The sequence below is a fragment of the Monodelphis domestica genome, chromosome 5 (genome assembly GCF_027887165.1).
Source record: "Monodelphis domestica isolate mMonDom1 chromosome 5, mMonDom1.pri, whole genome shotgun sequence".
NCBI classification, from domain to species: Eukaryota; Metazoa; Chordata; class Mammalia; order Didelphimorphia; family Didelphidae; genus Monodelphis; species Monodelphis domestica.
The window spans coordinates 134,885,066-134,901,765 of record NC_077231.1 but is presented as its reverse complement, the minus strand read 5'-3'; the positions used below and the strand labels follow the sequence as shown (position 1 = coordinate 134,901,765).

At 34.9% G+C, this 16,700-nt stretch overlaps 1 protein-coding gene across 14 annotated transcripts in view; it reads left to right on the top strand.

Moving 5' to 3' along the window:
- The window catches only part of SOX5 (SRY-box transcription factor 5), a 1,300,541-nt gene that overhangs the window by 795,066 nt on the left and 488,775 nt on the right, over positions 1-16,700 (top strand). For 2 of the 14 annotated variants that reach the window (XM_007503527.3, XM_007503526.3), the window contains exon 1: positions 10,298-11,240. The exons of 7 other annotated variants lie outside the window; for them this stretch is intronic. In XM_007503527.3, coding sequence (XP_007503589.1) covers positions 11,203-11,240 — 38 coding nt within the window. In that variant the 5' untranslated portion in view covers positions 10,298-11,202. 5 more of the 14 variants (XM_056800791.1, XM_016425384.2, XM_056800790.1 and 2 more) reach the window with 5 other exon arrangements.

Genomic DNA, 16,700 nt, shown 5'->3' with positions numbered 1-16,700 from the left:
ACAGATCTGCAGGGTGTTCATGGAAGACTAGCTCTGGGATGAGGGCTTATTGAGCTCTTTTTAGGGCTTCTTCCCTCCTTTGGTGTCTACCTGTCACCCACCTCTCACCTGTTGTTCTAAGAAGCTGTGACATGTACAGTAGCCACGTCCTGGTTAAACCATCTTGGCAGATGGCCCAAATAAGTTTGAGGAAAAGTGACAGGCTTCAAACTAGTCAGTGAGTTAGGGGAATAGCTAGCTCAGGCGTGTGAAGGTGACCGAAGCAGAGACATTGGAGCTTGGTCAGACTTTAAAGAAGCCAAGGCTATCCACTGCATCCTGGGTTGTCACTGGTTGTCTTGACTTTTGTCTTGCTGCTGGATTTTGAAGATTCTGAAAGTAAGAGTAAAGCTGCCTCACTTAAATTCAGTTTATGCACAAGTCAAAGGACATAACCAGGGATATCATTTTGGTCCTCTTCCAGTACAAAGGATAACAACCAACCAATAGCCCAGTTGGCTCAAATAGTGTAGTAATAGTAGACCTCTGAAGGGCTTAGTGAAAAGTTCATAGATGTACAATGATTGTAAATTCCTTGAATAAAGGAATTTTTCTTTTAATATTTCAGTGTGATAAGTAGCAAATTGAGTAATTCAGCACTAGTGGAATGAGTTGAACTTTTCATAACTCCTCTATTTTTTATTTGTGGGAAGTCCAATTTCAAATATATTGCTATGGTCTTGCATTTATATTTCATTTGTAATTTCAAATAATATATAATTCACGGTACGATGTCTCCTAGCTAATACATCATATTATATACACATGCACACATGCATATACACGCAAAAGTAAAGATGATAGACTATATGTGAGTAACAGGAAAGAAGAAAAGTACACCCAATAACCTGTTTCATAGACACATATTCCTAATAAACACTGGAATTTTCCAGAATTGTCTCCCAAGTGAAAGAGAAAGTACAAATTCATTTAAATATATTTTTAAAATGTTAGAGATTCATACCTGCTACTGTAGCTGAAAAGGAGTTAAATCTGAACTTGTTTATGATCTTAAGAGTTTCTGATATTCTCTTTGAGAATTTTCCAGCAGTGTTGTCTGGAACATCTTATATTTCCTCAGCCTGTGTGAGTCTCTTTTTTTATATTTGCAATAGAAACAACAAAAGCTCAAAAGCACACTTTTCCTACATTTATTTTACTTTCTATAGTACAGTTGGTGCAAAGACACAGAGAGAATGAAAACATAGTTTTAGGGTGTTTCTTTTGTTTAGCTTTTTTCTCTTTAGAAGTTATATTTGTACCCCATGAATAATACCTCTATGAAATATAATATATTTGTGTTCTCCATCCATTTTATATATATATAGTTTTTTATTTGGCATATATTGTTCACTTAATTTCTAGCTATATCTCCCCACCTTTTCTTAGTTTTCATATGCATATTTACATTTTGGGGGGTATTTTCTAAAGTTAGATTAAGTTAAAGCATTAAATATTTCTCCATTCATGTTACAAGTTAATTTTCTTTAATTCCTCTCTTGAACATTCCATAACTAGTGGTATGTTTGCATGTGTGTGTGTGTGAGTGTGTTTTAATTTGGAAGCAAATATGTGGGATTTTCTTTTCTTTCTTTAAATCCTTAATATGAAGTACATGTGAAATTAGCAAAAGCATTTTATTTTCTTTATAATGTTTCAATCTTTCTTTGTCACTATTTTAATCAATGTTTTACTCACTGGGGTACAGTTTTAAGTCATACTTGACCTATATTTTTTGGCTGTTATTGTGATGGCTACTAACATTAAAACCAGTTGGGATTTCATTAGTACCCATATGTATTCAAAGATACATACTTAAAACAATGATCCACATGCATTAAGTGTTTTATTTTTAGATTGAAAGGAGAGGCAGCTTGGGATTATGAATAGAGAACTAGTCATTAGACAGTAAAGAACTGTATTCAAGTCATGCCTCTAACATACATTGGCTCTGAAACCCTGAGAGAGGCAATTTGCTAACACTATAAATTGCATAGGGTAATTCATCACAAATAAAAAGATATTCTTTTGCCACTTGATGGGCTCCATATCAAAAGTCAATATTTAAATTTTTCTTTGACAAATTCTCAAGAGGGAAGGTAAATGACTTTTGCTGAGTCCTAGAACTCATAAGTATTAGAGGAAGAATTTGAACACAGGATTTTCTAATTCCAGTTGCAGTACTCTATCTGTTCTATGGAATGACTTTAAAAGAACTGTTCATTTTTAAATATCAATTTTAATATGCATTAGTCCAGCAGTTGTATCAATATAATAACAATTATGATTCTTGTTAAAAATGTAAGGTATCAAATCTTCATAAGGATTTGTGTATATTATTCATCCCAGATAAGCCTTCTTTATAGTCAATAATGGATTCTATTGTTACTTAACTCTTTGATTACTATTTAACTTTTCACATTTGTTTAGCCTGTCTCTTCCACTATTTGGTAAACTTCTTGAAGGTAGGAGTTATAGTTTCACATTGCCCCTTTTCCCTTTTTCAACTCCTGACCTCCTGACCTAGTACCTGACATAGGCTAAAATACTTCTTTTCTGCCTTAATGAATGAATAATCTCCCCAATAATTCCCAGTTTCCTTATATTATATCTTCCTGCTTACAAAAACACTCTTTGACTGAAATTACTCAAACTTGATTACTGGCAATGATATTTGAAAGATTGCAAAACGAAAGAGAAATACCACAGGATAGAAAAAAAAGCAAATATTTTCCAAATTTTCAAAAAAAGAAGAAAATGGAATCTGCCAACCATAGGCCAATGAAGCTGCCATTTAATGACAAAACTATTAAATGCATTATTAAAGAAATGGTTAATGAACAACTACAAAAGGAAATGATAATTCCAAAGTGCAAGCATAATTTCACAAAACAAAACAAATTTAAAAAAGAGTATGCTTGGAAAAAATCTCATTTCATTTTTTATGGGTTTACTAAATGGACAGATCAGCAGAAAGTTATAAATTTAGTTTACCTAGTTTTTAGCTAAACATTTCATAAAGTTACTTATGTTGTTTTTGTGGAAAAGATGGAGCATAAGGAGTAAACAACAATTGCCGTTTTTCAGTCATGTCTGACTTTATAACCTCATTTGTGGTTTTCTTGGCAAGGATACTTGGGTTGTTTACCATTTTCTTCTCCATCTCAATTTACAGATGAGGAAACTGAGGCCAAAGAGTTAAATGAATTGTCCAGGGTCATGCAGCTAGTACATATCTGAGGCTGGATTTGAATGCATGTCTTCCTGTCACCAGGCCTGGCACTCTTTCTACTTTGCCACCTAGTTACCTAGATAATTAAATCAATTAAGAACTAGTTGAATGGGCAGGTAAGGAGTAATCTTTAATGATTTCATGCCAGTTTAAGAAAATATTCCCATTGGAGGGGTTCAGGAATCTGTGCTTAGCTAATACTCTTTAACATATTTCTCACAGACTTGAACATGCCTGTAACATTTTTAGTTGAGACAAAAATAAATAGGATAGCTACCTCATTAGAAGAAGGATCTAAAAAGACCTCAAAGGGTTAAAAATTTGGGCTGAGTGTAATAAGGCAAAATTTACTAGCAGAAAATATAAAAACTTATTCTTGAAATCAGGAAATTAAGATGTCAGAGAGATGGTTAAGGTTGACTAAAATTATCAAAATATTTTAATAAAGTGAAATATTATCATGATTAAACATGTAATATAGCTACAAAATAAAGCTAAAATGATGTTGGGATGTATTCAGAGGCACAACCCATTGTACTATGTTCTGGTTAAGCTAAATCTGGAGTATTGTGCACTAAAAATGATAATTTATCTTAATTGCTTTCAAATGCACTTTTATCCTTTATATCTGTTTATAAAATAGTCAATGCAAACTTTCATCAACCTAATAAATATCCTGATAGTCAATTCCTTTTAAAAACAACAGTTTATCTCAATGACTGACAGACTTTGTTGTTGTTCAGTTGTTTCAGTCATATCCGATTCTTTGTGACCCCTTTTGGGGTTTTCTTGGCAAAGATAACTACAATGGTTTGCCATTTCCTTCTCCAGCTCATTTTACAGATGAGGGGACGAAAGCAAATGGGGTTAAATGAATTGTCCAGGGTCACACAGCTAGGAAGTGTCTGAGGCCAGATTTGAATTTAGGAAGAAGAGTCTCCCCAACTTCAGGCCTTGATAATCTCACTACTGTGCCATGTGGTAACTGATATAAGAAAATTATTAAAGTAGTATATATATACACATATATATACTACTTTAATAATTTTCATTTTCTTTTTATTATCTCACTTAACTTGGTAGATTTTCATTGATTTATCTTAATCTGTATCCCCATTCCTTTCTCACTGGTGAGGCAATAAGTCTCCAGTGAAGTGCCTTAGAGATTTGTGGTATATAGAATTTATAGCAATGACATAGATGAAAGCATTGGCAATAACTTATTGATTTTTAAATTAGAGGAAGCTTGTACATGATAGCTATCACACTAGAAACCAGTGTCAGATTCTCAAAAAGATCTAGACCACCTGGGTAATTGGAATGTATATAATATAATAAAATTCAGCAGAAACATATATAAATTCTAATACCCGGGTTAAAGAAATTCAGCTTTCTATGTATGAGATTAGTTATATATACTTCAAAGAAGTTATAAACATTTTTGTGGACAAAAAGCTTAATAAGATTCAAAAATGTGTTAAAAGTCAAAAAACCCATTCTCCGAATTGTTCTAGGACTGAAGAGATTATTGTTCCCTTGTTCTAGACTCTTGTCAGACCACATCTGGAGAATTGTCTACTTCTGTGTACCACACCTATGGAAGGACAATTAGAAGGCATATACTACACCTTTTGATCTAGAGATGGGCAGATGTAAAGACGTCCTTGAATCTATGCCACATGAGAATGAAATGAATATTCATTCTATTCTTAGAGAATAGAAGGCTGGTGTGTGAGGGTTGAGGGGAGGAAGGGAGAAGGCATGGGATATGATAGCCATCTTCAAAAATGTGAAGAGCTATCATATGGAAGAGAGATTTGATCCATTCTGTGCAGCCAAGAAGAGAGAAATAGAAACAATTGAGAGAAAGTGAAAGCTGCAAAGACTCGAATTTAATTTTTACATAAAGACAAACTTCCTATTAGAGCCACAAAAAGTGGCATTACCTGTCTCAGAAAATAGTAGATGCTCCCTCACTGGGTACCTACAAGCAAAGGCAGCATGCTTACCTGTCATATGTAAAAGCATAAATTCATTTTTTATTGTTTGGACTTCACAGCCACCAAAGTCCTTTCCAAATCTGAAATTCTGTGACTGCAAATCAGAGAACTTAAAAGTTAAACGTCATACATAGTTCAGGTAGTTTTTATAAATAGCAATTTATGAGACAATACTATCTCTCTAGAGGCCTTGGGAATATTGTATACTACATACATTTTATAAATTATCTTGAACATTTATCTAATAGTAAAGTGTTTTCCCTGTTTATTTGAAGAGTGAAGAGCAATATTGATAATATTAAGGATCAAATCACTTCTTATTTTTTTGTTTAGAATATTTTTCCATGGTTACATGATTTATGATTTCCCCCCACACCCAGCTCTTTACTCCCCCTTCCTGAATCTGACAAGCAGTTCCATTGTGCTATATATTGTTCTAAACCTATTTCCATATTATTCATATTTGCAGTAGAGTGATCATTTAATATTAAAACCCCAATTATATCCATATCAAACCATGAGATCAATCATATGTTTTTCTTCTGCATTTCTGCTCCCACATTTCTTTCTCTGAGTGTGGATAGCATTCTTTCTATTATATTCCTCTGGATTGTCCTGGATCATTGCATTGCTGCTAGTAGAAAAGTCTGTTACATTTGGTTGTGCCATAATGTTTCAGTCTCTGTGTACAATGTTCTCCTGGTTCTGCTCCTTTCACTCCATGTCAATTCCTGGAGGACTTTCCAGTTCACATGGAATTCTTCCAGTTCATTATTACTTTTGGTACAATAGTATTCCATTACCATCAAATACCACAATTTATTCGGGTATTCCCCAATCAATGGATACCCTTTTTGTCACCACACAGTGCACAGCTATGAATATTTTTAATACAAGTATTTTTCATTATTATCTCTTTTGGGGTATAAATCCAGCAGTGGTATGGCTGGGTCAAGGGGTAAGCATTCTTTTAAAGCCTTTTGCACATAATTCTAAATTGCCCTCCAGAATGGTTGGACCAATTCACAACTCACAAAGGGGTAAATTAGTGTCCCAATTTTGCTACATCCCCTCCAACATTTATCACTTTCATTTGCTGCAATATTGGTTAGTCTGCTAGGTGTGAGGTGGTACCTCAGAGTTGTTTTTATTTGAATGTTTGAGGATTTAGAACACTTTTTCATGTGCTTATTAATAGTTTTGATTTATTAATGTGAAAACTGCCTATTCATGTACTTTGACCATTTGTTAGTTGGAGAAATGGCTTTATTTTTTGTAGATTTGACTTAGTTCCTTTTATATTTTGGAAATTAAACCTTTGTAAGAGACTTTTGTTAAAAAATGTTTTCCAGTTGAAAAAATCACTTCTAAATAATAACTGATATGCTAAAAAAGAAATTATTTGGATTACCTAGTACAAATCAGTGATGCTATCCAAAACAAGACTACTCGTACATTTTGAGCCTTATGTTTCTTCTACTAGAACTATTCCAAAATCTAGTAGTTATGTCAGTTTTCTTCCAATGACTCAAGTGGGGAAAAAGTATCTCATACTAGTTAACTAGTGGTTAGGGTTATTCTTTCTACTTAATGAACACAGTATTGAGTATGAGCACCACTGCAAGCATCACATTGAAAAATGATCTTTTTCTGAATAATTTGAAAGCTCTTTAAAGGGACCCATCAGTATCTTGAGCTTCTCATTCAGTACTAATCAATTCCATGTAACATGGTTCAAAAATTTAAAGAGGCAGGGAAAAGGACATTTGGCTCCAAGTATTAATATAGCTACTAAGCTACTGATTGATTTTGGACAGTCTCTTGAAATATCCTTGCCATCATTGTGGGTATGGCTCTACAGCCAACACTTTCTTAGTTCAGGTTCAACATTGTGATGAAATGAGTCACTAAGAAGTTACTGAGCATTTAATAAAAGAAGAAGTTTACCTAACACAGAAAGGGTATACTACAAAAAACAGTGGTACTGAGCTTCTCTGGACAAAGCTTTCCCCATCTTCCTTTGGAAATGTACATATTAAATTGCCTTTTGGGATAAGATCTCTTGTAGTCTCAGCACCCCCAAGTCTGAGAGGTGCCAACAACATGAGTCTGGGATCTTTTATGCCCCCAGAAAAGGAAGCTGTTTTAGGAAACTGTTCTTTCTATCATAGTCCCCAAGTTTCCCTATCTTCAAATTAAGAATAAGAAAACCTACTTTTAACTTCCTTGTATTGCTATATCTAAGATAGCAGATATGAAACTGACAAACTTAAAAGATTCTGTGTAAATTTGAAATACTATCAGGATTGTTTTATTGAGGAGAAGTATGGCATAATGGATCGTATGGAACCAGGAAGACCCAAGTTCATGTCCTGACTCTGATTTATATGGACAATGACCTTATACAAGTCACTTAACTTGATTTGGAGGCAATGTTCTAAGATTTTAATGTGTAGAAAATGTGCTTCCTGGCATATAAATCAGCAGTTTCTTTACCTGAGATTTCCTTATACTAGGTCCAGTATTGATCCTAACATGTTTATTACACAAAGGTTTCCTTCAAGCACTCCTCTTATTATACTCCAGTCTATCCTAGGACTCTGGTTATGATAAGAAATAAATCCCATCCAAGAAAATGCTTATAATAATAATTTGGGGACATAATGTTTTAGACCCCTAAAACTTTCATTCTTATAATTCTTTACATTAATCTTTAGTATGTGGTACAAATAAAATTGGCTGGTGTCACATTGAATATAAGCACTGAGGGCACCAAAGATACTTAAATGGTCTTAATGTCTTTAAAACACAGTTTGCATCAGACTCAAAAGAACTTTTAGTTTTTACCTGCTCTGCTGCCCTTCTAGATTAGCGTTGTAGATGCAGCCAGAGGTGGTAACTGTAGCAAGACAGCAAGCTGGGGCCATACAACTAAGCAGCTTGCCTTTTGGTTATTATCTCCGTTTCTATCTTTATATTGCACTATGTCTCCTTGCTCTCCCCCTCAGTCCTTTTTCCCTTGCTCCCCTTCTTAACTTCAGCTCCCCATCCTAATTTTTTTTATTTGGCTTTGCTCTGCTAATATGAAAAAAAGTGAAAGAAGATTCCCAAATTAGGTAAGTTTATAAAATCTGATTTAAAAAAGCATTTCTGTAATAGACAGTCCTAATTCCTTATATTTTGCTACCAATCCCCCAAAACAGATCATTTGTTGAAGTTTGAAGTTTTCTCTAAGACTATCTTTTAGCCTAATTATGAACAAAATATATATAGACTCTTAAAAACTAATAAATGAAAATAGGTTAAACTGTTATTAATTCAACATTATCTTTCCAGAAATTGTTTCATTAAAAAAATATTTGAGACCAATTGCTAAAAAGAATCTCGAGTTAAAATAACCACCACTATCCCTCTCTTTTTCCAACTAAACCTATCCTCAAAACATATAACCTTCCATTTTTGTCACATTTCCTGTTAACTGCTTTGCCAAGGTAGATGATAATTCTGCATTTTTTGTTTTTAATGCTTTTAACTATGTAATAGCATTTTTAAACCAACATTAATTTTGATTAGAGATTACGGTCCATAAACAAGAGGTGTATGAACATATATACATATACGCATATGTACACATATATACTTCTGTATGTTTGTATGATTTATGCAAGATCTAAGGGGAAAATTAAAAGATAAAATATGATTAGTGTATCTTATGCTCTTACTGCCAACCATATCAATGAATTTTCATCATATGAATGACTTGTTTAAGGTTGGAATTACAAAATAAATCTATCAGTATAAATAGGTTAAAAATTGATAGCTGCTATTTTAGGAGTTATGTGAATGTGCGTGTGTCATTGTGTATGTCTAAAAAAGTAAACTTGCTGTCTGCCTGTCGCCAGGAAAAAAAAAGTGGGACCTAATCAAACCACTGTGGGGTCAACCCTTGTGGTTTTAAAGGCCCTTAATGTTGTCCAGCTGCAAAATAAAAGGAATTGGGAGGGGAAGTTGGAAGGAGTGGGGGGTGGGGGGGCTGGTGGAAAAGAACAGGGAGTCTGGCTTTTATTTTTTTTAAAGTGAGTTCAGTGCCAGCCTGGACATTGGCTGTGCAGACTATTGAGCCATTGTCTGCTCCATTTCCAGAATAGCCCCCAGTTAATCACTTCGGCTTTGAAGGGAATTTCCTCGTGGAATTCTCCACAGAAAATCTAATCAACTGACCTGCCCTCTCAACAATGGAAGGCTTTTTTTTTCTCCCTTTCCCTTATTGGGGCGGACTCTGTAATGTAGCCTTTTGTGCAGAATGAACCCTCCCAGTAGGAGTGGAGGGAGAGAGAGAGAGAGGCAGAGGGAGAGAGGGGGAGAGAGAAAGAGAGAGGAGAGAGAGAGAGAGAGAGAGAGAGAGAGAGAGAGAGAGAGAGAGAGAGAGAGAGAGAGAGAGAGAGAATACACAGTCTTGTGTTTGTGAGGGTGTGCTTACTCTCTGACCAGATGCTGCAGTGTACGGGGATAGTCACCATCTCTGCATGTGTGTGTATAGTGTGTGCGTATGTGTGTGTTATGTGCCCCTGTCATTTCATGTCAAAGGTACATTACCTGATTACCGTCCTCATCTGCCAGATTTTTATCTAGATAATTGGAACTGCTATGGAGGCTGTTCTCTGCCAGCCAGCTTAGAATCTGTAAAACCATAGTTTGTCCACCTTGTTATCTGTGCTGCCTGGGCAGAGGAAATTAAAGAGATCCACAGCTAAGGGACTTAGCCCTGTTCCCTTCTCTCAACAACCCCCTCCCCCATTAACCAAAAATCAGGACAAATCAAAAGTTATTACCCTTTTGAGGCATAGGGGGTGATTTGTGTTTTGTTTCACGTGTGTTCTTTTGGGATGTGGATACCTATTCCCCTCCACATAGCACTGATGTTTTATGGAGTTTGGAGCTGAGGAAACTTTGGCTGTGTTGCCAGGACATTCGCACCACTTTGTGGAAAGCAAGAGCTAACAGTGAGACGGACAGAGTGAGTGACAAGTTGTTTACAGGTTTCCTTGAAGGGGCCTCTGCTATATTTCAATCTGTCAAAGTTGCTTTTCTTCTCTCAGAACAATGCCTGATTGTTGTGTGTGTGTGTCTGTGTGTGAGTGTGTGAGTGAGTGTGTGCTTCCGTGTGCGGGCAAAGAGAAAGCCTAGAAGGGGGGCATAAGAAGAAATGAATGTGTAAAAAATACTATTGCTAACATTTCCATGTTTTCTTTAGTTAATAATTGCAGTTTAAACGGGGGACTGTTATTAGAAATTCTCTTTTAATCTACCGCTAATACATGTTTCTTGATTAATATTATTTGTGTATGCATTTTATTAATGGAGAAGAGTATATGGGGGATGTTAAATGAGTTGACTTCTCACATTCTCTGATGACTGGATGATAGAATTAAAAGGAAAGGACAGGCACCCTGAGGTTGTCTAGTGCCTAGCAGCCGCAGCGTGCTGCTCAGCTGTGGGGGAAGCTTTCTAAACACTCTGTGCCGCTAAGTGTGCTACCCCTTTAAGAGACTGGTCAAGGAGTCCTAGTTCACAGAGAGGGAGAGGGAGAGGGAGGGAGAGGGGGAGAGAGAGGAAGAGAGAGAGAAGAGAGAGGAGAGAGAGAGAGAGAGAGGGAAGAAAAGAGGAAGAGAGGACTGAAAGGACTGAGAGAGGGAGAGAGAGGGGGAGAGAGAGAGAGAGAGAGAGAGAGAGAGAGAGAGAGAGAGAGAGAGAGAGAGAGAGAGAGAGAGAGAGAGAGAGAGGAAGAGGGAGGGAGAGGGGGGAAGAAGAGAAGAGAAGAGAGGAGAGGAGAGAATCAATTGGTTTAGAGGGTTTGGACTCACTTGACAGGTTCAGTTGGAGACGATCATAGGTGGCTGCTGTGACAAAGGGAAATTGTGCTTTTCCAGCATGCTAACTGACCCTGATTTACCTCAGGAGTTTGAAAGGTGAGTTGAGTTGTTTTGTTTTGGATGTTATTTTTTTAATATGAAAGTATAACTCTCCCATTTTACAGGCTCAGAATCAGTTGTGAAATGCTCTTTAAAAATCATGCTTGCCGGAGAAGCTTTTATATGATTCTATATGTTAGTTGAGTCTTCTTGTTGTTTTCTGAACCAAATTAAAGGAATTTAAAAAGTCCTTAAGCTTGCTATTGATGGATTTAGGTTTAGTCCTGTAACAGAGATTTTAATGAACATTAAACATCATAACCCCCTCTTCTCCTCCTTTCTTCCTCTAAACCTTTTTTTTTTTTATTCAGAGCACCCACATTTTCAGCATCTCTGTCTCAGATGTAATTTCTGGGATGACAGAGGAATTTGAGGATGATTAGAACTAAGGCTTTAAGTTCCTGCAAAACTTTGGAAGTAGCTCCATAAAGCACATGACCTTTTGTTGATATAAGGGAACAGGGTGTGCATTTTTTTTAAGTCAAGTTAACATCACAACAATCCATCAGGAGATCTTTTTTTCAAGTGTCAAAAAAGTGAAACACTAATGATTCCTAAGTTTTAGTGGACACTTTTTGCACTGGTTGTCGAAAGCTCAATTTTGATTTACGATGTTTCCTTCTTTTGCCAAGACAGGAGCATGTGTATGTGGAATTAAGTTGTTACTATTGAGAAAAGTATTTTTAGCTGCTTTAGTTTTGTATTATTTCGAGTTGAGTTGGGCTTTCAAAGATGTTAGTTCTCTTCACGTGCATCTTAATATATACTGTAATTTTAAAAAATCTTTATTCTTACTCTACCACAAGTTCAATTTGGGGGGGAAACTATAAATAGGATCATGTTTGCCATTTAAAATAATTCAAACTTTGCATTCTCTTTGGTGATTTTTTTAATCTAAAAAAAGACAGGATGCATGATACATAGGCTATATTTTTTTTCATTTTCATGAAAGCTACCTTCTGTATAAACATTTGTTGTATCTGACTATGCAATGCAAGCTAGGTGCTAGACCAGCTGGTTAAAAATATGCTAAGTCAAGCTGTTCATCGCTCAAATGACTGAATTTGATATGAAAAGGCGAAAAAAGAAAGACAAAGATTAAAACATTTTAGATTGCAGTAAATCAGTGAGCAATGGAAGATGAAATAGATTACTGAGGGTAAAATACATCTTGATTGTACTTATATATCAGGGTGCAGGATATGAAATTACAGATAAAATTAAAACAGTAGAAAATATAGTTTTGCATTAGTTTCCTTATTTTTTCCCCACTAAGGGTTTTCTTGACCAGATAACCTCATTTAAATAGCTGAACTTCCTTAGTGGCTTTATTTTATGTTATGATATTTTCTCACTTCAATTTAGCAACTCCTTAAAATGTTAACATTTTACTTGGGAAGAATGTTTTATTTTAAAGACCCAGATTTGTTACTTATCCTGGAAATTATCAGTGCTTGAACTAGTGAATACTTTCCTAATTCAACATAGTAACAGCTTCCTATGTGGTACAGAGTAAGAGTTAAACTGTAATATTCTTTAACTATAATTGTATGTTATGAAAATGATACTGGCAATCTGATTTGTAAGCCAGTTAAATGATTCTTACAAAAGATCATTACATATTAATAGGTTATATTCTATATCTGTATATGGGGAAGCATTACTCCTGTCAACTTTGTATTTTTTTCATTCATCTCCTTTTGAGTTAATTAAAAACTCCGACCCCCAACCCCCAAATTCTTAAGCTAGAATCTCTTTAACATTTTACTCCTGGCTCATGTTTCATTTTTGCCATCACTCAGGGACATGCACTTCTCACTGACTGGTTAAATAAGCAAATGGTAATCAATAGTGTTGGTATTCTTGCCGACAGATTTAAAAATATTAACAACTCAAATATTTTTGAAAGCTGTCCCATGATGTAAGAGGTCTTAATTAGAATTGGTAATACAACCCTAAATCTTTATAGCTCATTACCATCTGTTTATATTATGAGTATACAGGTAAATGTGTCTATAATAACCTAGATGTAGTATATAGCATGTGGGATTGATGATCTTCATATAAAAAGAAAATTCAAAGGATGTGTGCCTAATGTAGCTACACTATCACATGTGTGTAGCTGAGATTTTTTTCCTGTTTTTTAGATTATCTCTAACTACTTCCATATAAATTACTTTCATTGCACACAAATACCTGCCATAGGGGATTTTAAAAAATCAACAATCACCCATGGAACTATAAAAGAAGGCTTCTAAAATAACTTGTGAAATAGATCAATGAAGAACAAAGTTACTTGCTTTTAGTTTTGTCATACTAGAAATAGAAGTTATGTCATCTTAGACTATTTCCATTGAGGGATTTCTGATTATCTTTCATTGTTCTCCCAAACCTCCATGTTGTTCTGAAACTTTACAGAATAGTTACAGCCTGTACAATCAAAAGTTAAATGTTGAGATGACAACTGTTTGATTTGGATTGGTATGCAACTGTGATAACAGCTCTGGAAATGAAAATGGTCAGCACTGTCATTTAAACAATTGTTAATTCATTCAAAAGTGGTAACAATTGCAGAGGCTGTTAGAAAGAATTGTCCTTCAGGGTTTATTTGAAGTTTCCTAAACTGGACAGTCTTCTCTAAAAAGTAAAGTGATTTACACCCTTTAGTTTTTTATTTGCAAGTAGTCACTCTCCTAACTAAAATGATAATATAGACTCCACATGGGGATGGGAATCAGGGAAGCATTTCTAAAGAATTCTTGAAAATATTATTGGCAATTAGGACCTGTTATGTCTTACTTCTTAGAGTCAGTATAATTGACAGCATGCACTATATGGTAACAGCTATCACGTTAAATGCCCACTAGAACTCTCATAGTATAAACCTTTGTAGACTTGTAGATATGTTCATGTAATTAACTACTAGCGAATCTGACTTGGTTGCTTTTTAAGGACTCTGCATGTCCACTTAAAAATACAAGGAGCTACCAAATAATTATCAAAACCTTTTTATGTTTTAGTGATATTGATAAATGAGAAAAATGAATATTTTACATGGTCATACATATATTTGAATGCCATGCCTCTCTTTTATACCTTACAAAGCTTGTGTATATATAACATGCAACAGTTTGATAACTAAGTTACTAGACTTTTCTCTGATGTTATGTTAGTGCTTAATTATCAAGTGTGAAATGATTGCTTAAGAAGAAAGGGGCTCTTGATGTCTGTGGAGGGTAAAAATGAAACCAGGATAAATACTTGGTGTCATCTATTTAGTGGTATCTTTCAAAACTGGTACAGACTGGAGTGCCTGGACAGATAGATGGGGAGCAAATGATTATAGGACAAAAAGTCTTTGATGGAAGGATAAGAAATGGGCTTAGCTATTGTTCATTTTAGGTCTATGCCAAATTTAGTTGAATTTTTTGTCAACACTTTTCTAAAGCAAAAATAATTTCCTCATTAGAATACTTTCAAATGTATTTCTTGCAAAAATATGCAGGCAACTTTTATAAGTTGGTTATCCTAATACATATTGTTTGGACATGATTGCCTGTTTCATAGACAAATACAACAGAACATCTCTTCAGTGACAGTGTTAGAGCACTAAAATTTGTACATAAGCATCAGAATTTCAGAACTCACCTTCCATTATTAAGGCAAATTTCTTCAGTTTGCATAATCATTCATACATTTAATTTGTTCCTAAGGTAAGGGATGAAAAAGAGATCTCTAAATTGGATGCAAAGGAAAGTTATAGTTTTATATTCTTGGGCTCAGGATAGGTTTCCAGGGTTTTCTGCTTTGTTCATTTCATTTTTTTGTACTTATGCTTGTTTATAGAGGGAAAGTTGAATGTAAAATATTATAGATTTTAAATAATTTACCATGACCTGGAATGGAGCTTTAAGTTCATAGTGTAACATACAGGAGAGAAGGGATGAAAATGATTGTGTTCTTAGTGAATATCAAGAGCATCTAAGAGTTAAAATATTAAGCAGCATCTTGTGGTGTTCATTGTGCATTAAATTTGATAGATGTAGAAATATATGAGGGTCATTGGTACTTTTCACTTTTGCAGAGTTCTTGTATCAGAGCCCACAGACATAATAAGCACATGATAAAGTATTTTTACCTGTTCTTAGGGAGATTTTACTAAGAAGTGTGTATACATCTTGCATGAGAGCCAAATAAGACCTGTTCTGTTACTTAAGCACATTATTCTTCCATAGAGTTGGGAACTGTTTCAAATGGATTAAATTCATAATGCATTTAGAAAGTGGAATTACATCCATTGGTAAAGTCTGATTTTTATTGCTTACTCTTCCCACTATTCATTTTTCAGCAACCTAATGATTATATAGTGTGCTGAAAATGCACATTATGTAGGTTGAATGTGTCTCCATTTACAAACTAGGTAAATACCTATAACTCATGGATTTTCTTTTTCTTTTTTTTTGTTAATAATTTGTTAGTTATTTATAATTTAAGTCAAGTTAAGAAACCCAGGTTGCTCTGTTCTATTAACATAGATCCTGTCAATATGTAGTAAATGTGAGTCTCATACAGTGGTGGTAAGTGAAAAAGTGTTTCATAATTTTAATGTGGCATTTCTATTAAAACAGAAATAAGAAGCTGCTCCAAATCGAAGAGTAAATTTTATTTATCATATCTATATGTTTTGGATGGTATTTCATTATGTATTATCTTGCTAATTACTCATAATAAAATAATAATTGTGATCTATAGATGGACCTGCTCAGATTATACTTACTTGTGAAACAACTTTTAAAAATATTTTACTATTGCTATGCTTTTAATACTTGGGCAAGTTAAATAGAATTCTTAATATCCTTTGACAGCATTCACTGACAGCAGGTCATAGTTGAAGATGTTGGAACTTTGACCATTTGCTGTCTAGGATTCTTATTAATTCTGTCCCTTCGTCCCCAAGTCTATAACCTCTTTTCAACTACCACTAGTATGACCTATTCATCTTTACAGAGTAAATTCTTAAGCCCCGAATTTCCTCTAAAGAGGAAATTGTCCTAGTTGTCTGGTTCTAACTGTCCAATAGGGGTTTGTTTTGAGCACCACAGTCAGTATCCATTCCCTCTAGAGACTTGAGAGTAAAACCTCAGCCGTACTCCCAGGCTTTGCCAGCCTGAGTCGTTAAGAGACTCAAAGTTGCTCCCAATCTTCTGCGCCTCCACTGTAGCACTGAATTCTACTCAGTGGACTGCGGAGGACCAGGCAGAAACAAGATCTAGAAGAATTCTGGTGAGAACTGTTTATGGGGATATGGTATTTTAAAAGAATGTGGTAAACAAACAGAATTGTGGCATAAACAAAGATAATTAGCATAAACAATATCATTTTAGGACAGGTGGTTTAAAAAAACAAACAAAACAAAAAACCCAAATATGAACCCAACTTGAATGCTGCCAGTTTGGA